Consider the following 23,947-nt stretch of genomic DNA (forward strand, 5'->3'; position numbering starts at 1 on the left):
GACTGTTGGTGGTTTCCCTGTTGGGAATAGGTGAAATTTGTAATTTTTACTGTTGATCATCAGTTGGCACCAATAACCCTGTAAAATAAGCCTGTGCACAAAGAAAAGCTTAGCTTCTGGATTTTATATAAAGTATAACAGCAAATTAAAGTGTGTGTGTTTTTGTGTCTAAGTGTGTGACTTTTACGCACTTCCCTTAACATCAAAATAGGCATCTCAGTTCTCAGACCTACATGCAGTAAATAAAAACAAATACTGTGTGTATATGCACTATCAAATGTATGCCCAATGTATGTTTCATCAATAGAAGTCAATGGGGCAAAAAAAGCCACCAACAGTAAAGGGAGAAAAAACGAAAATCTAACAATGCATCAAAGCCAACATTGTTACTAATCGTTCACATGTCCAAGACTGTGATAAAAGCAAAAATATATGAATAAATAAATCCAGCCCACAACCACCTTTTATATTACAAATATGCTATTTTTTCACGAAATCAGTGACATAATTTATGATCTTGGCAATTGAAGAGTTAAAATCACGTAATTTTTAAAAACATTTAGTAGTTTTGATCAGGACAGAGGTTGATTATCAAATTTATGCACAAAAAACTGATGCATTTTTACAGCAGTTTTATTTAGTGGATGATTTTATTCAAAATATAACAAAAGGGTAGTCAATTTGAACAGTGTACAAGGGTTAACAAGTGCTCTCTAAAACATCACCTGACAGATGTATGTTACACAGCTGCTTGATAACTAACAATTAAGTATATAATGTTTAGCTAGTATTATTCATTCAGAGATATTCACTTTGGAAAGCGCAAAAATTTTATTATTTATAGCCTACAGTGAAAAGTATTTTCATCTGTTACTTACATTTAAAATTCAGAGGGAAATGCTAAAATACAAAACTATAAACGTCTGATTACCTTCAACTCTGTTTCCTTTTTGTGTGAGGTTCTTATTGTTAGATTCACGAGGATCTTAAACACGTGAATACAAACTACATAACTATTGTTTTTTTTTTTTTTTTTTTTTTTTTTAAGTACAAGTAAGTTTTCATAAATGTATTCCCACTCCAACGGCAGTCAAAATGCTCGTGCTTAAACGCTCAGGAAAAGCAGGTTCGACCTGTTTGTGTGCATCATGGGAAATGGGGTTTCTTTTTATTTGATAAGAACATAGCAATGTAAGACAGCAAAAAATGGACACCCAAAACATAGATTAATATATTTAAAAATAATTGTTTAGTAGTAGGGGCGAGGCAGTGGCGCAGTAGGTATGCTGTTGCCTCACAGTAAGAAGGTTGCTGGGTCGCTGTATTGAACCTCGGCTCAGTTGGTGTTTCTGTGTGGAGTTTGCATGTTCTCCCTGCCTTCGTGTGGGTTTCCTCCGGGTGCTCCAGTTTCCCCCACAGTCCAAAGACATGCAGTACAGGTGAATTGGGTAGGCTAAATTGTCCGTAGTGTATGAGTGTGTGTGAATGTGTATATTGATGTTTCCCTGAGATGGGTTGCGGCTGGAAGGGCATCTACTGCGTAGAAACTTGCTGGATAAGTTGGCGGTTCATTCCGCTGTGGCGACCCCAGATTAATAAAGGGACTAAACTGACAAGAAAATGAATGAATGAATGTTTAGTAGTACTGTATTGTTTTCAAAATATCCTAAATCATAAATAAAATCTTCAACAAGCCCAAATGACCCATAACACACACCTTCCACTAGATGGCATTGATGGAAAGAACATAAACAAGAATATCCAGAGATATTTAGTTTACAGTATTTTCAGTCAAGACCTGACAAGAAGTTTTAATTTTAAAAAGTTATTTAATAAATGTAACACTTTGAGTGAGAATGTACACAACTCACGACCTGAATTTTGTCATTATTGCAAACATGTTTTACTCTGGACACTGATAAAGAAAAAGAAAAACACTGAAAAGGATTTGTTCACCTCTGCAAAAACAAACTGAAAACTGGTGCTACCTAGCAGCATGCCGCTAAGCAATGTCAAGACTATAAAAACAAAACAAAAACAATAATCTAATCAAAATACACAAAAACAAGACAGTCCCAAGCTGTCCTGTATGATCCAAAAATATCAGATTATATCAAGAACTAGACACATCATACCACCTAAATGTGAAGGAACAATGATGCATGTGTCTCTCCGTGACTAGAATCAGCAGAACACCGTTGAGCCTAGATAACAAATGTTCTTTTCTCTCCTCGTCCCCAGTGAAACACAAACAAAAACAAACACATTTCAGCATTCTTGGGCTGCTCTCAGTACTCAATCTCATTGAAATTTTCAGAGAAGCCTGAGTAGGAAACGCTGTCTCCAGGATCTAGAAATAGAGAAAAAGAAACAGAAAGCTTTAAAGTATGAACACATGAACAAAATTCATTCTGTCTTTTACATCCCAGCGCTGTCTCAATAAACAGAATCTGGCGGCTACAGTAAGAGACAAACTGCGGTAAAGAAATCACCTGCTCCCCCAACCTGCTGTTACTGCAGTGCAGCCATCTGTACTCACAAAGCATACTGCAGTACATCAAATATAAGACAAGATTGACAAGATGAAAACAACTTCTTCTTTACTTCAAGGCTATGCATTTGAATTCACATCAGTAATGCATGCAACAATGTGATGAATTTTGACCAAGCTATATGTCAGAAATTGAAAGCATTTATAAAAGTGAAGATAAGCTGTTTTTCTGGAAAAATTCTTAAAGGGGTGGTCCACTACGATATAATGTTTTGAACTTTAGTTGATGTGTAAAGTAGCTGTTGGAACATAAACAACATATCTAAATGTATGACGGTCAAAGTTCAATGCAAAGGGAGACATTGACTTTAACAGAGTTTGCTTAACAAAGCCTATAACCAAGTTTGGGGACTACAAAAAAATACATCTGCTCTATAATGTTACAGCAGAGAAAGCTAAAATGCCATCCAAATGCTGCTTTTCTACAGACCTTCTTCTTTATTTGGATTTCCAAAGGACACGACACTAAGAGAGAAGTGCTTACAGTTTTATTTTAATTATGTTCCAGAGAATTATAAAAAAAATATATAGCTCTAGCAGTTGACAAAGGATAGCTTGCAAATTCTCTCTCAGTTCAGTGCTAGATTCAGGTAAAAGTCCTCCAACCATAATAGAAGAAGCTGTGCATTGTGAGCCACAACCTGTAAGTGATTTTATTTGTTAAAATTGCTCTATTACATGCACAGTTTCTAGCATAATGGTATGTTGTAGCAAGGACGTAAACAAGGATGTAAACAATGGGAAATGCTGTTTGGCACCGCTAACAATTTAGCTAAAAATTCATATTTGTTAGTCCAACAGCTGTAAACACCCACAGTCTTTAGCAGCACTGCAGCGTCTGTCTATGCATGTTTTACATCTCAAATAACAAACTTGCAAAAGATATTTCAACGTTTTATATTACTTACACATGCTTATTCCGAATATATATGAAAGACACTTGTCAGATTTTATTTTAGTGAGCAGGTGTAAGGTTCAACTGTGTGCTCTTCATTTTTCTGTCTGATTTAAGCAGCTAAAGCTGCTAACAGCTGCTCTGACTGGACTATTTACACAGTGCAAAAACGTGTGCTTGTAGGGGCATGAAGTGGTGACATGGAGCCACTCCCTAATCACAGCATATGATGTTAGCTGACCAATCAGAGTCTCTTGAGGGCTGGTCTTTCATAGAAAATATCACAGTCGATTTCATGTTAGCTGAGTAGCAGTGTATAATCAAAGTAAAATATATGAAAAAATAACATGATTTTCTACAAGTGAAGCATGAGCACACATTGCTTTACATCTTGTAAACACAACCAAGTCTTAAATATACTATCTAAACCACCCCTATTAGCGGTACACTTTAATACCCCATGTGGTACTGTTTGTTGTCACACCTCTAGCTATTTATGCAAATATTAATCTTAGTTTTAAAATATTTATAAAAAGGACTTTTTAAGCTTTAGCAAGAGTGGCTAGTCATTCCAAAAATATGATATGTAGAGTATTGCATTACATTGCCCCAGCACGAAAGACAAATGCAGGGGTTGATGGGATAATGTGGTGAATATTAAGAGCACCATCACCAGAAAAGGGGAAGAGTAACCTCTGTGTTGGAACATGTGGACTGGTCAAAAATGCACTTTAGTGATGAAGAAAGCATAATTTATATGTTTCTTATGTGTAACGATATTTTTGACATTGAATAAGAAATGTCTAAACCCAAAGTTCAAACATTATTAAATTAACACCTTAGGTTAGGTGACAAATCATACTAATCACTACTGGCTTTGTACCTAACTAAGACATTAACTCTTCATAAGTAGTTATAATGTATGATTTTTTTAGGACAAATTAAAGGTTTAAACATTCAGAATGCTTGCACTGCACGGTTGCAAAAAAAGCAAAAAAAAAAAAATGGAGCTCTAGCATTTATAGTGAGGGAATGACATCCAATCCAGTACAGAGTTAGTGGTTGTATTACAGATAAGATATATTGATTACGTAGTATATATATATATAATGTAAATAATTGCTTTCAGCTTATTATAACAGCTTGTCACCCAGTAAGAAGCATAGTTATTCTACAAAATTAACGTTAAAGTGAGCGGCGTTCGTCTGACAGATCCATTTGCGAAAGTACCCTCCCAATGCATATTAAAAAAGATGAAATGGCCAAGCATCCAGCCAAAAATATACAACTGTCTCATTCAAACTCTAAGTAATTTTACAAGAGAGAAGTTAAAGGCCTAAGTTACAAGTCTTTGGATGCCAACAATTTTGTTCTGTGTGGTCATGTGCAAGAAATAATGTTCCATGATTACCACATTCAAAACTTCATATTGCTAAAAACCAAGATTCTGGCTAGCCAAAAAAAAAGGAAAGAAGACTGAACTGTACAAGGCCTGGCTAATCATCAACAAGCAAAACAACTGCATTCTGACAGCGAACTGCAGCTGTATGGCAGTGTATGTGAACGTACATTTTTACATTTCATTCTAAGCATTCAGTATCCGCAGTTTCATTCACCACATTTAACTATTTTTGCTGAAATCATAGCTGCAATCAAAAATGAGTAATGTGTATGAGTTAGCATAGCATGAACTTACCTGATATAAAATGAGAACTACAGAGTCGGGCATTTAGATTTAGTCATTTAGCAGATGCTTTTTTAAATAGGTCCTCACTCTATTCAGCTCTTACGATTGCTGTTAGCCAAATACATCTGCAGTTGGCATTAAAAGCAGTGTGGTGTACGGTAAAAGTTAAGTTTTCTACTTTTGGACTTTCGATTTTAGAATTCAACCACACAACATGACTTGTTTGGTATTGCAACCGGTCTTTTTTTGCAACCGGTTTGCGTGGTTGAACCCATGTGGCGCCATGTGTGACGTAGGTTGGCAATTCCTCTACTTTCTGGTATTCTGCTACTGTAATCCTACCTAAAGCCAAACTCAGCATCTACCTTACTAACTATTTAATAAACAGCTCATTAGTAGTTTATTAGGTAGTTGTGTTTGTTCATGGTTTATGACCTAAGCTAAAGTGTTACCATTTTTACTTTGGAAATGTTAAATTATTTTAAAGCCATTTGGAAATGAATAATTTTCACTTGCCTTTGCAAGGTCCCTTTTTAAACACAACATCATCAATCGCAATGTCACTCCTTATTGACGATCCTCTGGTGGCTTCAAATATAACCTGCAAACAATAAACCAGACATTAAACCTTAAAGTACATTTTACAAACAAAAAACATAATAAAGTCATTTTCCTGGGACATCAGAAATGCAATGGTTTCAGTGATCAAATGGTTGCTGTAATATAAGTGTTGCAAAAGATACTTTTCAAAGAGCAGCAAGAACATGTCACTAACCCAGTGCCTTGTGTAACACTCATAATCCACCATGGCCTTCATCCAGGACACGCTCTGTTCTCCTTGCCTAGACCAAAGCAGTCTTTCCTTGTCCCCCTTACGCAGCAGGATGCTCAGGGTCCCTGTGCCCGAGCCATACATGTGGTAAAAGAAGATCAGACACTGCGGGATGGATGAGCCCCTCAGCTCAGTGGACATCAGCTGGGCTGACTGCTTAGGTAACATGTGGGAGGCCTCAATGTACATGAAGTAACCTTGAAGTCAGAGTAGGAGAAACTTAGTGTGCTCTGTCTCAAGAAATCAGAGATAAAAGCATTCTAAGCTGAAGTATAAATCTGACTCACCTACCCCTAAGGTGTGGTCCCCCTTGGGTCCGGTGTAAGATGTGGGCGTCTGTCCTCGAATCCTTAGCCAATGTCCTTTTTTAGCTTTCTTTTTCTGGGTGTAGCCACAGTCACCAGTTTCAAAGTTACAGTGTCCAGGAGGTGGATTCAAGGGTCCTAAAAAGAGAACAGAAAAAAGTGACCTGTTTTGAAATAGTAGTGTTCACCAATTAGGAAAAGTCTGAAAGTTTAAAGTCACTCTGAAATTCAAATGTGCTAATCTTCTATTTTAATATGAGTTTTTAGAAATTGTTATAAATGATGTTTATGTACACTTCATATTTTTGTTAAATATTATTTAGCCTCATAATATTTTATCAAATATCCTAGCTTTCCCTTCCCCCACGAAATGACTTTTCTTTACTTCTGGTCATATGGAATGCCTTTCGGGAGGGGTGTGTGTTGTTTTACCCTGCTTTTGTCCATTCATCAATCTACCTTCTTTTGTTAGCAACACCCATCTTCCAATGATCCGATAGGTAACCAAAGGATGGGATCATGTGTAGCAGTCGCCACATCTCACTCCTCTGACCTCTAAATTGTGCTCTAGTGACAGACGCTAGAGGCCATGGTCTTTAGCTTCCTTATTAGAGCAACTGACTCCGATGTGGACGATCACCTGTTCGATCCCAGCTCGAAGTGGGTTAGGTAATGTAGGACCAGAGGGGTAACATTGCTTATCAGAGGAGGCCAGCTAGTGAAGTGCTGTGCAGGTAAACCTCTAAAATGTACTCCAGTGACAGATGCTAGAGGCCATGGTCTTTAGGCTCCTTGTTAAAGCAATCGACTACCATGCAGAAAGTCACCGGTTCCAGCCACTGAGTGGATTGGGTGGTGTAGGATCAGTGGTATTACAATCGTGCCATCCTACGTCTTTTTTCTAATTTTAGGACTGTTGTAATTGGATGTATGTCACAATATGGGAAAAAAGAACAATCTTAACTTATGTAACACTGTTATTTTAAAGCTTAAACATGTTTATAAATGTCTCCAAAATGAGCTTTTATGTAAAATGTTTATGGTAAAAAAACAAACACTATATCAGTACAAATAGTTACATATCATTATCTTTGTTGTTCTTTTTTTTTTTTTTACAAAACAGACGAAAAAATAATAATAAAAAATAATAATAATAATAATAATGATAATAAATAACAAAAGGGGAAAAGAAAAAATGGAAACAAGAGTAATAAAAATGTACAGAAAATTACAACCAACTATCTATCTAATGTTTATAAAGTAAATATTTACAATTAAACAGTATACAATAGAAATAGTTAAAAAATAATAATAAATAATTACTACAAAAATAAATAAAAAGGAAGGATAGTGCATCTATTAAATGGAAGGCCAGACCTTAAGAGAGTTAAAGTAAGTTATAAAACATTGCCATCCAAAAAGAACTTTTAACATCCAAATAATATTTACATTTTACAGAAAGTGCAGTGTGGTTATAAATAAAGTTTTTCTTTCCACTTAATTGTGCACTGTATTGTTAATAGCTGAAAAAGGCAGAAAACAAGCAAATAAAAAAAAATAAATGGCTAAATAAAAGATGCTTTAAACACTGGGAAAGTTTGGAAGAAACTACTGACATCCACATAATAAGCCATCCATATTCTATATTGGGAAATTCTTGGGTACATTTTTTTTTAACAAATTGGCCAGTGCCTCAGTTTGTAGGTGCTTTATGTAGACTTGAATTCTTTAATAATGCACATGAAATGACGATTATTGAGTTAAACGTTCAGTACAGTATAACTCCATACAACGGGGGTCACCAATCTTGGTCCTGGAGGGACGGTGTCCCCCCAGAGTTAGCTCAAACTTGCCCCAACACACCTACCTGGATGATTCAAGTATACCTAAATACCTTAGTTTTTTCAGGTGTTGTGGAGTCGGGTGTCTGGGTTGTTCAGGTGTTGGAGCTAAACTCTGCAGGACACTGACCCTGACAAGTTTGATAACCGCTGCCATATAAGTTCATACTTCAGCACTTTGCAAATGTTTAGTGACCCCTAAGTAACACAAAACATGTTCTCACATTCATATTACATGCATTTTATGGGGAAAACACATGAAACTGCAACAAGAATTAGAGATAGCTCTTAAAAGCTAAGATATGTCGGCATCAGTGAAAAAGTACTCTTTAGATAAATAAAATGTTTTGTTTGTTTGTTTGTTTTGTATAAAAAATACAAATAGAAAGCAAAAACTGCAAAAAAAAATTTAGATGTTTTTGTCTAATTTCTAGTCCAAATATTTTTAAAAAATCATAAATCAAGAAGCATTTTCTAGACAAGCAAAAATATTGTATTGTTTATGCAAAAACCAAGATAGCTTTTCTTCCTTAAAATAGGCAAAATAATCTGCCAATGGAAAACAATATTATTTTGCATACTTCACAGATTTTTTTGCTTGACATAGGGAAAAAATTATGTAATTTTAGCATATTATTTTTTAAACAAAAAAAAGTATTTTTCTTGTCTAGAAAATGCTGTTTGATTCTAAAAAAAAATTGTTAGATGTTGTTAATAGAAACAATAAAAAACTAACAAATCTGGAGTACTCTAAACTTTGTGAGGGTAATGGTTACAAGCTTGTCTATTTCTGTTGGCCACAGGAGGCACTGCCCATTTAATGTCTATGTTTGTGAGGGCAGATGTTCTCTGTAGCTATGGGATATAAGTCTATAAACAGAATATTGAAGAACCTATTTCCTGAACCACATTGTTTAAAATGTGCTCACTATCAACAAGCAACGACTTCCAAGCAACCTGTAAGCAATATACATTTGCTTTTAACAGAATAATCAGCTGCTTGCATCTTTTACAAGTCATTGGTTTCACTTCCATAAAAGCAACAAAACTAGGTCAAACAGAACACTCTGGAATTGTGAGGACAGCCTGTGTCAGTCATGTTTATTAATAAAAGAAAGAACAAATACCAATTTGGAATTTTTTTTTTATTTAAATATAAAAATACAATACATTGCTCTGTCCAAAACTTGACCTTTATTTCAGTTATATATGTTTCTGAAATGATTAACCCTAACTGATTGCTGAAGAGTTTAGCTTTGACACAACCATGTCCGAATGATCTTATTCCAGGATGACATTACCAGATTCCTCAGGCTCAAATAGAAAAAGAAAGCCTATTTTTATCTTACGAATTGACCACCAACTCTTGATGGAAATAAATGTTGAAACAATGCAAAAGGTCATTGATGATAAATGTACACAGTATTTAAAGCTATACATTAGATCAACCTAAGACGCTTACTATCTGGTCTGCTTTCAACACATCCAAAAGGACATACAGTGGGCTTCAGGTCAACTGGATGCCAATGTGAAAACAAAGCCTTCTTTTATAATGCTGGCATTATCATCCTGGAATATGACAATGAGATCTGTTTTACAACATTACAGCATCTTTCAACATTGTTTAAAAATAAATGGCTACACACTGCATCAGTTAGGGTTAAAATAACTGTTGGCAGATATATAACAGGCCAGAAAAACAAATCATCACTATAATAAATATCCTGTCATAGACTAAATTTCAAAAAGAAAAGTAAATTTCAACAAGTGGCGTGATTTTATTTGGCCTTGTCATGTATTTTGGTTGTTCTTCATTATATCGAGATTGTGTAAACTAAATATATGCACTTTTGCCATTCTATTGTAATTATTTTTTAATTAGAGTAAACTTCACCAAATCAACATATGCACTTTTTAGACAAAGTAAGGTAGTGTTTGTAAAACAAATTGCAAAGTTTCTCTGTTACAAATCTCTGTATTGTTTTGTACTTAACATTTTAAATTAGCTGTTAATTTCATTTAAATTTCCTATGTAGTTTTGTCATTTTTATTAGTTTCCTTTTTAATTGATATTTATCTATATTTGCATTTCAGTTCAATTTAAGTGAAATCTAAATTTGTGTAAAATTAAGTGTAATGGAGACCAGCTAGTGAAGTGCTGTGCAGGGAAAGCTCACTCCTCTGACCTCTTTAGCAACATTAAAGCTAGAGGCCATAGTTTTTAAGCTTCCTTTTTAGAGCAACCGACTCCCATGCAAAAAAATTGCTGGTTTGATCCCAGCTCAGAGCAGGTTGGGTGTAGTAGGAATAGTGGGTTATACTTGGGGGCTCGTCATGGATGGAAATGTGGGTTATGAGGATGAGTGTAATGGAGGCCAGCCAGTGAAGTGCTGTGTAGATAAATCTCCCTCCTCTGAACTCTAAAGGTGCTCTAGTAACAGACGCTAGAGGCCATGGTTTGTATATATAAACCTTGTTAGAGCAACAAACTACTTTGTGGTTTACAATAAGTAGAAGCATAATTAGCAATCAGCTATTTTAAATATCCATTTTTATGATTGATTGCACCTGTGCTGGGATTGTTAAGGTTCACTGACTCCACACACTGAAATCAATTTTGTGTTGTAATCAATCAGCATTAAGTGACTACAGGTTTTGTAATCCACACAAACAAGAGAGTGCCCAAAATTTAATTTTACACATCTCAATACTGCTACACTATGGATTTCTGTGTGACAAACATGACATCATCTAGCTTTCACTAGAAATTGAATGACATAGAATTAGAAGGTTTCATCTGACACTTTTTTCAAAATAAAGTTATTGACATATTCTTATTAGGCGACGTAGTGGCGCAGTAGGTATTGCTGTCGCCTCACAGCAAGAATATTGCTGGTTCGAGCCTCGGCTCAGTTGGCGTTTCTGTGTGGAGTTTGCATGTTCTCCCTGCGTCAGCGTGGGTTTCCTCCGGGTGCTCCGGTTTCCCCCACAGTCCAAAGACATGCGGTTCAGGTGAATTGAGTAGGCTAAATCGTCGGTAGTGTATGAGTGTGTGTGTGAATAAGTGTGTGTGGATGTTTCCCAGAGATGGGTTGCGGCTGGAAGGGCATCCGCTGCATAAAAATGTGCTGGATAAGTCGGCAATTCATTCCGCTGTGGCGACCCCGGATTAATAAAGGGACTAAGCCGACAAGAAAATGAATAAATGAATGAATGAACATATTCTTATAAAACGACAATTATTTACATTATGGGAAGCTTTTTTATAAGTTGTTTACATTTTAAGACTTCGTATTTAAAAAAAAAACTCAATATCTCAAAATCATTTAGAATGCAGAATAAACCTTATAATTCCAAGGTGACAATATCTCTGTGATCTTCTCTTATAAAGAAAGAGCACAGTATTATGCAGCCCCAGAGATGGCCAAACTTTTGCATAAAACTATACACTCAAAGCACTGCAATATGGCTGTATATCAGCACTGTTAAGATATACAGCCATATCACACTGTATATGAGTGTGATATGGGTTTCATACAACAGTTGGATAGCATAATCATGTATTAAAAAAAAATCTAACTGGTAGAGTCTAAAAAAAACTTTTGTTTGAGGAATAACTTCCTTCCCCCATTTCATTCACATCTGCAGCTGATGTCAAAAACAGCAGAAACCATTACTAATTCACCAAAGTCACTTTATAGCTAGTATTTAAATTATTTTCTTGCGTAATGTCTAAATTTATGACAAGACAGGTGATTTTGCTCACTCTAGAGACATTTAAGAAAAACACGCTATACACATGTGGGCATTTCTTCTTTCTTTCTTTATACTAATCTAGTCTGCAATTATATGATACAAATACAGCACTACAACATACAAAAGAGAGAGATCGACTTAGAATGTCACTCACTAGTTTAATAATGACTTGATCAGCAGTGGTTAGAAAATACAAGTTTTTCTCCTCTAAGGGCTTATTATGTAGTCTCGCCTGCCACTTTGTGGCACAACGTCAACCGTCTTTGCTCTGCTCAACGACAGGCTGAGGGCTGCTGATGCGCTTTATCTAAAAAATTATAATTGTTTACGATGGGCACTATCCTTATAAATAAACTGCATAGATTCAATCTAAACAACTACATTCTCACTTTAAAAAAGCCTCAACAGTACATTGTGTTGTCCAACAGCTGCAATTTTTGTCAAACTGTAGTGATTTAATTGATCTGCCGACACTCTATCTGGGCAGAGTAAAAGTGAATAGACTATATACTGATATTGCAGAGCTATCAGCCAATCAAAAAGAAAAACCAGACAGAACTGTTATACTATATGACCTATATCAATTGTTCGTGCAATTTAAATAAAACAGGCTCATTGAGAATGCTTCAGTTTGCATTTTCGAGAAACTGAAAAAAAAAGTATTTAAACATACATTTGACTGTCGTTTCTAGGTAAAATTTACACCAAGGGGTAGTATGACACCAGCAATTTTAGTTTCTTTTTACATTAAGCATATTTACAGGGAAATAATAATCATGAACAATTTATTGTTTTTGTGCCGTTTACACAACACCATGTCAATACCAGAAAACACCATAACAGTGACTATGATTTGCAATCTAATATATTTGGCTTAGCTATCTATCTCTATGTGGACAAGTTTTATGGTGTGAAAAGTTTGCTCAGTTGTTCACTTTTTTTGCTGTTGTAATTGACCCTTCGCTAAGCCACACCCAAAAACCACCATCCACCAATCGTGGCTTAGCAACCGTAGCTACACGCAGGGGCTATGTCAAGCTTTCAAGCGACGGAAACAGAACAAAGCATTGTGCATATGGATTGTGCAAATCTGATACCTGGTATCCTTAAAGTTTGGACAGGGTGGTGGAATTTTTTCCTTTTCAAAACCTAACACCCAAGAGGAGAAATGTCAGTCTGGATCAAGCTGTGTGAGGGGCGCTAAAGGAGCGGAGCTAAGTTGGTTTTGTTTTGATATTCCTGACACATTCAGTGATAGATCGACGGCAATAACTCAAACCTCTTACCCTAAACAGATCTAAACTGTGCTTCCTACAAAAACACAAAGCAGGTGATGTTTCACAGCTGTCTTTTTCTTTTTTTCCCGCTCGATATTATGAGCAATGCTCTGTTTAACCATAGTAACGTTATCATACTAATAGCAAATAGGTCATCATGAGTTACTGATTAGGCAAAAACAAATCTGCAAATATGTTTCTAACTTTACTGAACTTCATATCTCCATCTGCTTCAAGCTACGAATATTTGAAATTACAAATCAACAGAACAAAACCTTGATATGATCACAAACTGAGCACTTGCGATCAATATACTATACCCGCAGCTGCTTTTCAGTAAATTATAAAAAGCACTCAAAAATACTGACAGTTATAGGTAACTTACTGTACATTGTTATGGGTCAGTGATGCTAATACTCGGCACAAATCCATCTGTTTCCCCTTTCTGGCTGTTCTTTCTCTGAATGAATGATGTAGAAGGATGTCCATGCGTGTTTCCTCGTCAGTTAGTGATGCTATATTTCATTGCACAACAATTCATCTATCAGGCTTTTTGGCTAAAAATAGAGACATCACGGTTTAATTATTCATAAATAGATTATTTTTAAATGTCACCTCTTCTGCTGAGCATGAACTAAGCAGCTGAATCATCAGCGTATGAGCTATAAGCTAGCTTCAATTTTGATTTAATTAATTTCTAATCGGTTGCCTATTATGTGGTGAATATACCCCTGTAATGCATACTGCAGTCCTTTTTTGTCTGACTTTATCGGATATCTCACCTGTTCGCCAAAAATGACATTAAATCCCTTGCAATGTCTGACACCAGCACTCGCACATTGTAAAAGCCTTGCCAGACACGAAAGCTTGACAAGTGTAGCAACAGTAACTAAGGAGGGCGGGGCTTAGCGAAGGGTCAATTGTGATGCAGAGCACTCGGGTTTGAGTCCATCTAAAATCAAGGTAAAATGGCATGGTTACAATGCACTTTATTCTACATTTGATTTTAAAAATACTATTTACATCATTGATTCACTGATGATCTGCATGACAAGCCACATTCTCATCTTGTGTACAGAAAGATGTGTATCTGATACATATTACAAAACCTATTTCAGTAGCATATCTCAGCATTCACAAAATGTAGAACATGCAAAATGTAGGTTGAGGCACATATTTTCAGAGAGCCTAATTTAAATTTGCCTTTGTGTAAAAGCAGCCGCACAACAATATGAATAATTTAAAATATTTCTGTGATATAAGCTTCATTGTTCTTAAAATACATAATTTGCCACACAATGCAACCGGTGCTTGGCAGGGGTCAAGAAGAATTTCTCAAATGCCTTTTGGATTTATTCCTCTTAGTGCCACATGACTATAATGGTTGTTTAAAAAAAAACAGTGAGTGAGTCATTGGGGAATTTGGAATCTTGTTGCTGAGAATATTTATTTTTATTTTTAAATCTGACAAACATCCCCATGTAACATAATTAACATCAACATAGGATCCCTGACACTGGCAAAAGAGTTAAAGTACCTGCATTAACACGACAGTCTCCAAGAGTCACAGAGATGTCATCAAGAGACACAAGGCCACAGTCCCAGAAGTTTCTACAGATGCTGACAAATGCTACCTTGAAGGGAAGTTAAGAAAAGATCCATGGATAATACAATTAAACAGGTAGATCATATGGTAAAACTTTATTTTAATGGTCCGTTTGAGTATTAGTAGACTGCTTAATATGTGTTAAAACTGCTCAACAGACATTTAACTGACTACAAGAAACTTTGCAAGTACATGTCAACTTACACTAACCCTAACCCCAATGTTAACCCTAACCTAACAGTCTAATGAGAATTAGTTGGCATGTAGATCCAATGTAACATAAATTCAACAAAGGGACCATCAAAATAAAGTGTGACCGATCATATACTCCTAGAATAATACAGAATGTTATTTTATCAAATGCTAAAAGGTATATTGAAATATCAACCAAATTAGGGATAGTTCAACCAAAAATGAAAGTTTTGTTTTCATTTATACTCACCCTCTACTTGTTTTGTTTCTTTCTTTTTTTTTAACCACAATATATAAAGTCAATTTATAAAGTCAGTAAGTGAACTGTTTAGCCACTAAATACTCAGACAGCACACAACAAAAAATAAATAAATGCCAAATTTGGAACAACTTGACAGTGAGAAAAACTATGACAGACATTTTATATTTTGGGTGAACAATACCTAAAATACCTTAATATACTATTATTTATTATAATAAATATTTTATTTATATTTCAAATATATTTTTATTAAATTTTGTTTTAATAAAAGACAGTTTAATTAAAATCCACATTATTTGTCTTTAACATTTGGCAACATCAGTTTAAAACTCTTAATTTTTTCTGTGGTTTTTCCTTTAAAATGGCTTTGACATTTTGAAGAAGCACAATGAATATCCCCCAGATGGGGTTTGGAAGTGATTTTCCTGCAGACAGACACTTCATTCAAAATAGTCTTGTGCTTCAGCTATCAGAATCCCGGAGATTATGACAGGAATTTACACACAGGGTGAACCAAAGTACAGTCAAAGATTTGTTACGGCTTATCTGTGACAAGAAAATACTTTTCTAAAATAAAAAAGCATTAAAACTGAATTTGTACTTATCATTCAGGACATTCAATGTCCTTATATCACCTCTAATCTGAAGAACACTTAAGACCTTAATGTTGTTCATCATCTCAATTTACTTTCAAAAGTGTAAATTTAGTTCATTTGTTTTCTACAAATTGTTCCATTTAATAAGAGATCACTGTATTGTCACAAGCCATGGATATTACTTTTGTTTTGCCCATATATGTTGTTTTGACTTTGCTTTGAAGAATAAGTTATGTTTTACTGAAGAAAAAAATCCACATCTTGGTTGACCTGAGGGTGACTAAATTAACATTTTCCTTTTTAGGTTAACTATTGCTTTAAGAAACAATGCACGGATTTTACCTTAGTAGACATGGGCTTCAGGTAGGTCACTTCCACCTCAGTCCAAACATCTCTAGACCTCTCAGAAACAGTCCATAGTTTCTCCTGAGCTATGTTGTTTTCATCATAAACATAAAGAGCCAGAGCATTATCTATTTTCATGAAGCCATGAAGGGCATAGTAGAACCTGAGGCAGTATTTATGGTTCCCTGGTAGGAAAGGTCCAAAAAGACGACCCACATACCCTGGACGAGAGGCATGGCGAGTGTTGGTCAGAAGAAAAGAACCTGTGGATATAGTAGATAGATATAAAGAACATAGAAACAATAAGTGAAATAAATCTTAAATTTACAAAGTGTAAAGAATCTCTTAAAGGGATATTCACCCCAAAGTTTACTTAACCCCATGTTTTTCCAAACATAGATGAAATGTATTCATCTTCAGAACACAAATTATCATACTTTTGTTTACCCAAGTATTCAAAGATTAAAAAAAAAAAAAAGAAAGAAATTCATATGAATTCTGTGGTCTACTCTAAACCAAGTCTTCTGGTTAATTTAGTATTTTATCCACATATGAAAAGGAATCAGCATACATAAACTGAAGTTCAATGATACCTTCATATCACACAATAACAAACTTCACTCATTGGTTCTTGCGGGAGCTCAGTGCCATGTGACAAACATCATTGGTTCATGAGCATCAAGCAAGCATACTCGAGCTTCTGTGCCCGAATTTGTAAAAAGTTGTAAACATAAAATTTAAATAAGTTAGCATAAAGCATACATGAAATCTATGCATAATATAAAGCAATGGTGTCTGTTCAGAAGACTTGCATGAAACTTATTTATATGAATATTTTTGGATCTTTTAATGAACATTTTGAAGCTTCATAATGCAGTTTATTGCAACACGTCTAGGTAACTAGACCTTCAGTGAAGAGATAGAAGCCTCTCAGATTTAATTCAAATAGTTTCACTCGTGTTCTGAAAACGAAGACGTTTCTCATAGTCTTGGAACAAGTTTAGGGTAGGACATTTTGATAGAATGTTATTTCTGGGTTGAAGCTTTGTTTGTTTATAACACTGATAATTATTAATATTGAAAAATTATCAAGTAAAATGGCATTTTTATAAAGCAAAATTGATCTCACCTTTTTTGCAATTCCATAACTATCAAAGAATTCTCTTAACAGGTAAATGATTTCTTTCTTAGTTTGTCAATAAACATTACCTTGACTATATAGAAATATATAGAAATAACTGCAACTTCATTACTAGCACACTCACAAACATATAGAGAAATGAAAAGAACTAAATAATTCCTAAAACTGGCAAATTCTGACTTAAGATTACTTTTATTCAACCACCAAGTTTTGAAAATGACACTGCTTCTCATAAAACATAATGAGATGATGTACAAGAGGGATCAATCATTTATTCATTTTCCTTCGGCTTAGTCCCTTTATTTATCAGACAGATTAAACCACCAACTATTCCAGCATATGAAGAGATCAGATGCAAAAAACTCTAAAAGCCATTTGAAATTGTTTTAAAAGTCTTTAAAATGAAATAACTTAACATAAACATAGGAGTCTGAGAAAAATGCTCATTTTCGATGGAAATTTCAGACGGCACATAGAGGTTTTTGCATCCGAACTCTTTAAATGTTTTACACAGCAGATGCATTTCCAGCTGCAACCAAGTACTGGGAAACATCTATACACAATCACATTCACACACACTACAGCCAGTTTAGCTCATTCAATTCACCTATACTGCATATCGTTGGACTGTAGGGGAAACTGGAGCACTCGGAAGAAACCCATGTCAACACGGGGAGAACATGCAAACTTCATGGCTCATGCTGAATCACTATGCTGCCCCTACAAGAGCAATCATTGTATGAAAAAAATATTTACCAGCTTTTATTTAGATTTGAACAGAAGGCGCAAAGTCTAAAGCGAAGGGCGCAAAAGCATTAAGGACGTGTCTGAGCCCACTTTTGCTAATTTAGGGACGGAAAAATATAATTTGCACCCTGGCACATGGTCTAACAGGGCTGTGCTTATTCTCTTAATGAATCTCATCTCCCATTCCCTTTAAGAGTCAGTTGCATCACACCATGGCACATTTGCTAATTACATGGCTGACTTTGTAAGAAGCAAAACTAAAGCTTCACTAGCCAGAAAACAGTTAAACAGACCATCTGCAGCGCGAGGAAAAAGAACAAGCCTCCTCCATTCTGCCTCTTTGATTTCTCTTTACTTTACTTTTACTCTTTACTTTTGTGGATAAGGAAACGGTGGAAACTCACTCCAGTGAAGACATCCATTAGCCTACATATTTCATTTTGCTTGTTAAGTGCAAAAATTTGTTTCAAAACTATTTCTTAATTCAGTTCTAATTTCCAGCAAACAAATAAATGAATAATCAATAACGTGTGTTATATCCAAACACACGTCCTGTTCTTATGCCCTAGAGACACCTATGTCTCCAAAAACCCGACAGGTGGACAAATCTAACCTGTTTTTGTTAAAACAATTATAAATATGCCCATAATAAATACTGCTACGAATAATAACATTATACAAATGCAAAATTGGTTTATATTTATTTAAAAAAGGATACTTTTTGTAACATTTTAATCCTTTAATTGTTTTTATATGCAAAAATATTTGTGTATTGCTGTACATCCTGTATATATTAAGCAATGTGTAAGTGTTTGGACTAGCATACAGTATAGTATACTGTAAGTGCACAACTAACATGATTCGCACTGGGCTTTAGACCACCTTGTAGTTGGTCAGTGGCACAGTCTATTTCAGTTTCCCTCAAAATAACAAAACGCCAATAATGGGCCTTAACACACCTTCTTTTTAGACCAACATACCCATGAGTCCACGAAGTGGGGCAAATGTATTTGCTGTTTAAACAACGTGGCGCATAATGTGAAAATTAGGATTGCGCTGGTCTGATAATAGCATATTGCAGTGTGTGTATGATAGGGACCTGAGTCCGAATTTGCTAGGGGTATGAATAATATTGGGTTCGACTGTATATGTAGCCCTAAAATTTTAAAAAGCATCCTTTATGGAACCTAATGATAATGTTTCTATTTAGCAACAAACTATATAGTAAACAAAAAATCATTACTTTGATTATTGTCACAAAGCAAAACAACATAAATTTAGTACAGGGGTGGGCAAACTTGTTCCTGGAGGGCCAGTTTCCTACACAGTTTAGCTCCAACTCTAATCAAAACATTTCTAGTGATCTTGAAGACACTGATTGGCATGCTCAGGTGAGTTGGAGGACCGAGTTTGCACACCCATTTAGACTACCATTTAGAACCATGTATTTTCTAATATTTGCATCAATAAATAGTATACAAGTATGATTTAAACCATAACAAATGTTAATCAGGTTTGTACACAATTATGTCCAGCTAGCAACGTAACTTGGAGGATGGTTGAAAAGATATAAATATATCAAAATAATCAGAAATATCAAAAGACAGATTTGCGCACCAGTGCCTGTGGTGTGATCTCCAATGCGGTAAACATTCGGTTTGACAGAGACTTTGTTCCACAGCGAGCCTCCAGTCTGTTCCTGATAATACTGACACAGGCCCTCCTCAAAGTCACAGTTTGCAACAGACGGGTCAATCTCTGGCTCTGAAACATGAGTGATATGAAACAAACACACAACATGAACATCTCCCACATGGACAGACTTTTTGTGAAATGTATGTGAAGTGCTGACTAAAGGAAATGTCAATGTAGTTACTACATAACAGGACAACAGCAAAAAAATTCCCCATTAAACAGCAGTTTACTGGTAATTGTGGGTTGCGGTGTCAGCCTCTTTAAGAACAACAGGCTGTCTTTCTGTTTCAAAGAATAGTTAGCTTTAAATATTTTTGTTGTTAAAATGGTGGATCAACATAATTTTTTTTTTTTTGCAAAATCAAATGGTAAAAATGTCTTGAATTTATAAGCAGCTTCATTTATGTAGACTTAAACTGCAAATGTCTTTAACAAACTCAATAATTAATGACTAAAACATTGATTATTTGAATTCATGAACTATTTTCTATTCCAGCTATTTTGTTAGGTACATTATTCTGAAACATGCATAGAATTTCAAAGCAATTTCTCATAAAAGCATTAGTTTCAGATGTCGATGTTTTGTTGGATTTTTCCTAAAGTGATACATATGAAAGTATATAATGCATGTACTAATAAGTTTTTTTATTTCAAAGTGTATTTATAAAACATCATTTTCAACCAAAAAAAATATAGCTGTTAATTTAACAAGGATGACATTTTGGTGACCTAAAAAAAGTGAAATTAACTGCCATTTTTTAAATAGTAAACTAGTTTGAAACAATAAACTGGGCCTTATTTTATTAATCAAAGTGTACAGTATAAAGCATTTGGCGCTGATACACTCAGGGTGGGTCTGAATCCACTAAAAGATCAGTGAGCCAGAGCATGGTCTAAAAGGGTTGTGCTTATGCCTTCCACTGAATGGTACAGTACAGTTCAGTATAGAACGGTAAGCTATATTTACGTTCCGGTCACCTTTATTCTCTTCAGTAATGAGTGTGTTTTGGCCTTAACATGCAATAAACCAATCAGTCTCATCTTCCACTTCTTTTAAGAGCTAGTTGAGTTCACACAATCTGCAAAGTGTACTTAAATACACATACCTACTCTATAGGCAAACATTACTAACGAACCTTTTAAGTAACAAATAAAATCTGTAATGACTTCTATATTGATGCATATTGAGGTTTCAGTGGTTCAGTGCCACATTCTTTTTCAGTGTGCTGAATATTAAAATGGTAACTGATGAAACTAGCAAATAATACAGGGCTATTCAATTGGCAGCCCTCGGGTCAAACCTGGCCCCCGAGATAATTTGTGGCCCTCCAAACAGTGTGACCAAGACATCAAAGATAAATTTAGTTCAGTAAAAAAATATCCGCCGTAGTTATGAAGTGAAATGCATCTGTACAATAAAACACAAGCTGCAGTTGAAAGCGGCGAGCGTGAGTCGCCTGGCATTTAGCAAGTGGCGCAGACAGCCGAAAACATTTGGATATGTTTGTAGAAAAGGCTTTTTGTTCAATGCACTGATATCATTAATAGGAATGCAACGATTTGCTGATTTTACTAGTAACCACACTTTAATTCATTATGGTTAATTAATCTGAACGTCTCCTCAACACCATGTTTCTGTTGTATGGAAGGAAACTCCTTCCATACAAAACTCATTTGTAAGTCGCTTTGGATAAAAGCGTCTGCTAAATGACTAAATGTAAATGTAAACTGCTGCAACTAAACACAGTTATGACAATACGTAAAAATATGTTTACTCAACCACAATGTAATAAATATTTTTTTTTTTTTTATTTAAAAGGGATTTCAATTTACAATTAAAAAACAGGCAATGTACAGTGCAGGTGATATATGTTTACACAGATCTAAAAAAAAAAAAAAAATGAATGAAACACTTAATGACATCTCCGTACAAGGCAATGTTTCAAACCCAAAACTCTGCTGATGAGTAAAAGAAACGGCTAAAATGCCATGTCATGCCTTCCAGAAATCTCTGTTTTGGTATTATTGATGAGCTTTTGTTTCTGTATATAAAAGTCAATTGTTACAATTAGATTCTGTCTCAGGGTTTATCTATCTTTTGCTCCTGTAACCAGCTTGAGACATTTGTAAAGCTATATGCTAAGTATGAAGAATTGTTCATATCCAAATAAGCATTGTAGAAATGACCAAAACCACAAAAACAGAAGCGCAGTTTCATAGTGTTTCTTCAAAATGTCAAACAGCTGTTTTTTGTGATGTTCGGAACTATGTACAGTTGCATAAGGTTAGGGTTAGTGATTGTTATGTAACAGAACTGCACTGACCTGTTTCTGTGTGGCAAAACGCAGAGGAGAAAGAGATGTCATCCAGAGCAACATGACCACCGCGAGCACTATTAAACGCCACCTCAAACACCACCTAGTAAACCAAATACACCAATGATATAAATCACACTCGTGAAGTGCCCGGCATCAAACAAACAATAGTTTCTAGAATGATCACAGTGTTACAGATACAACTATAAAAAGTGCTTATGATTTCAAAATTAATACAGGGTTCCCACATTTTCATAAACTTTTTTTTTTCATAGACTTTTTAAAGCACCATTTATTTTTAAGAACACCTACACTTAGAGGTCAATGGTTTATTTAATTACGTAGCCTGACATGTTTACTGTTCCAAAATATTATAAATGTTTTCTAAAATGAAATATATTGTGTTAGATGGGGGAAAAGGCAACAAATACAACTTCAATGTCCTAACAGCTCAAATTTCACAGATTTAAAAATGTATAATAAATAGTCTGATGGTATTTTAAGCTGAAACTTTACAGGCACGTTCTGCAAACACAAAAGACCTATTTAAATCTTGAAAATGGGGTAAATTAGGTACCCTTTGAATCGAATACTTCTCTAACTCACACCAACAACATATGTGGTATCATGAAAGTATTTACTTCATGTACGCTTAATATTTATATTAAAAATGTCAGAGCAATGATGATGTTTTGAACTTTATTTTCAAATAGTAATATTCAAATTATGTTTCTGAAACATTGATACAATTGGTACTATTTGTCATAGTTATTGTATTCTATTCAATTCTAGAAAACACCATAAACACATTTCATTTCAAATTTAATTGAAGCACTTTTAAAATGTTTGTTTGGTAACACTTTATTAAAACTTGTAAGATTTATGACAAGTTTTGTTATCTTGTCTTATATCTGTAGTTGTCATGACAAAGACAAAAAGCAGGTTGTGATGTATTTGTTTATGTGACGTTGTTATACCAAACAATGTCATCACTTTCAAGTTCTTTCAAAAGTTCCCAGAATGATACTTTCATTTTGAAAACCAAAAACATTTCAGACAGATTTAGCTTGTGTAAAAGTACAACATAAAAACTGTAGATGGTTCAAAGGATCGCTCTTTAGTAACACTTTAGACAGTGAGCTCATCTGCTGAAGAGAATGTCCAGACTCCACACACACTACCACTCTCATTATTTACATTGTCCCTCAGTGTTGGCTGCTCACACTTAAACATGGCTGAGACAGCACTAGCTCTTCACTGCATGTTTATACCATTTCTGCACATGCAAAATAAACACTCTTTTTCCCCCAGAACAGAGATTATGTTATTGTAAGGTCTCAAATAGATCACTCTTTGAACTATTTGTAAAGAAAAAAAACTTTTACCAAACAGTTTATAATCTGTCAGTTTTCGGTAGAACTATTCATACCTAAGACTTTTACAACAAATGGGTACTGTTTCACTACTCATTGAAAAATTTGATAATCCAACAACATTGACTAATTTCTGTAATTTTTCATCAACAAATCTTAAGGTCAAACACAAAAAAAGAGATTTCGAGCATCAAAACACTCTAATGCATTTATTTTGCTTCAGCTTAGTCCCTTGTCTGTCAAGGGTCGACACAGCAGAATGAACTGAAAACTATTCCAGCATATGTTATACACAGCGAATGCCCTTCCAGCTGCAACACAGTACTGGGAAACACCCAAACACAAGCACTTGAAGGAAACCCACTCCAACACGAGACTCCACACAGAAATGCCAGCTGACCAAGCCGGAACTCAAAAGCAACTTTCTTGCTGTGAGGTGATAGTGCTAACCAACTAATCACAATTTAACTGTTTTAAAATATTTTGATGAAACTGCATCCTAATAGAGAATTAAGGGCTGTATGTAAAAGC

The 23,947-nt window shown here is 35.0% G+C and overlaps 1 protein-coding gene across 2 annotated transcripts in view; it reads right to left on the bottom strand.

The window, feature by feature from the left end:
- Positions 1 to 1,809: 1,809 nt before the first annotated feature.
- The window catches only part of mamdc2a (MAM domain containing 2a), a 61,031-nt gene continuing 38,893 nt past the window's right edge, over positions 1,810 to 23,947 (bottom strand). The window contains exons 7-14 of one of the 2 annotated variants that reach the window (XR_015490274.1): positions 22,053 to 22,146; positions 19,651 to 19,797; positions 16,143 to 16,408; positions 14,682 to 14,778; positions 6,257 to 6,408; positions 5,909 to 6,162; positions 5,650 to 5,734; positions 1,810 to 2,350 (exon numbers count right to left, since the gene is read on the bottom strand). Coding sequence is in view for 1 of the 2 variants with exons in the window: in NM_001130397.1 (NP_001123869.1) it covers positions 2,289 to 2,350; positions 5,650 to 5,734; positions 5,909 to 6,162; positions 6,253 to 6,408; positions 14,682 to 14,778; positions 16,143 to 16,408; positions 19,651 to 19,797; positions 22,053 to 22,146 (1,161 nt within the window). In the remaining variant the exon portion in view is untranslated. Of the gene's footprint in view, positions 2,351 to 5,649; positions 5,735 to 5,908; positions 6,163 to 6,252; positions 6,409 to 14,681; positions 14,779 to 16,142; positions 16,409 to 19,650; positions 19,798 to 22,052; positions 22,147 to 23,947 lie in introns of both variants that reach the window. The other variant, NM_001130397.1, reaches the window with a different exon arrangement.

This window comes from Danio rerio, chromosome 5 (genome assembly GCF_052040795.2).
Source record: "Danio rerio strain M-AB ecotype USA chromosome 5, GRCz13ab, whole genome shotgun sequence".
Taxonomy (NCBI): domain Eukaryota; kingdom Metazoa; phylum Chordata; class Actinopteri; order Cypriniformes; family Danionidae; genus Danio; species Danio rerio.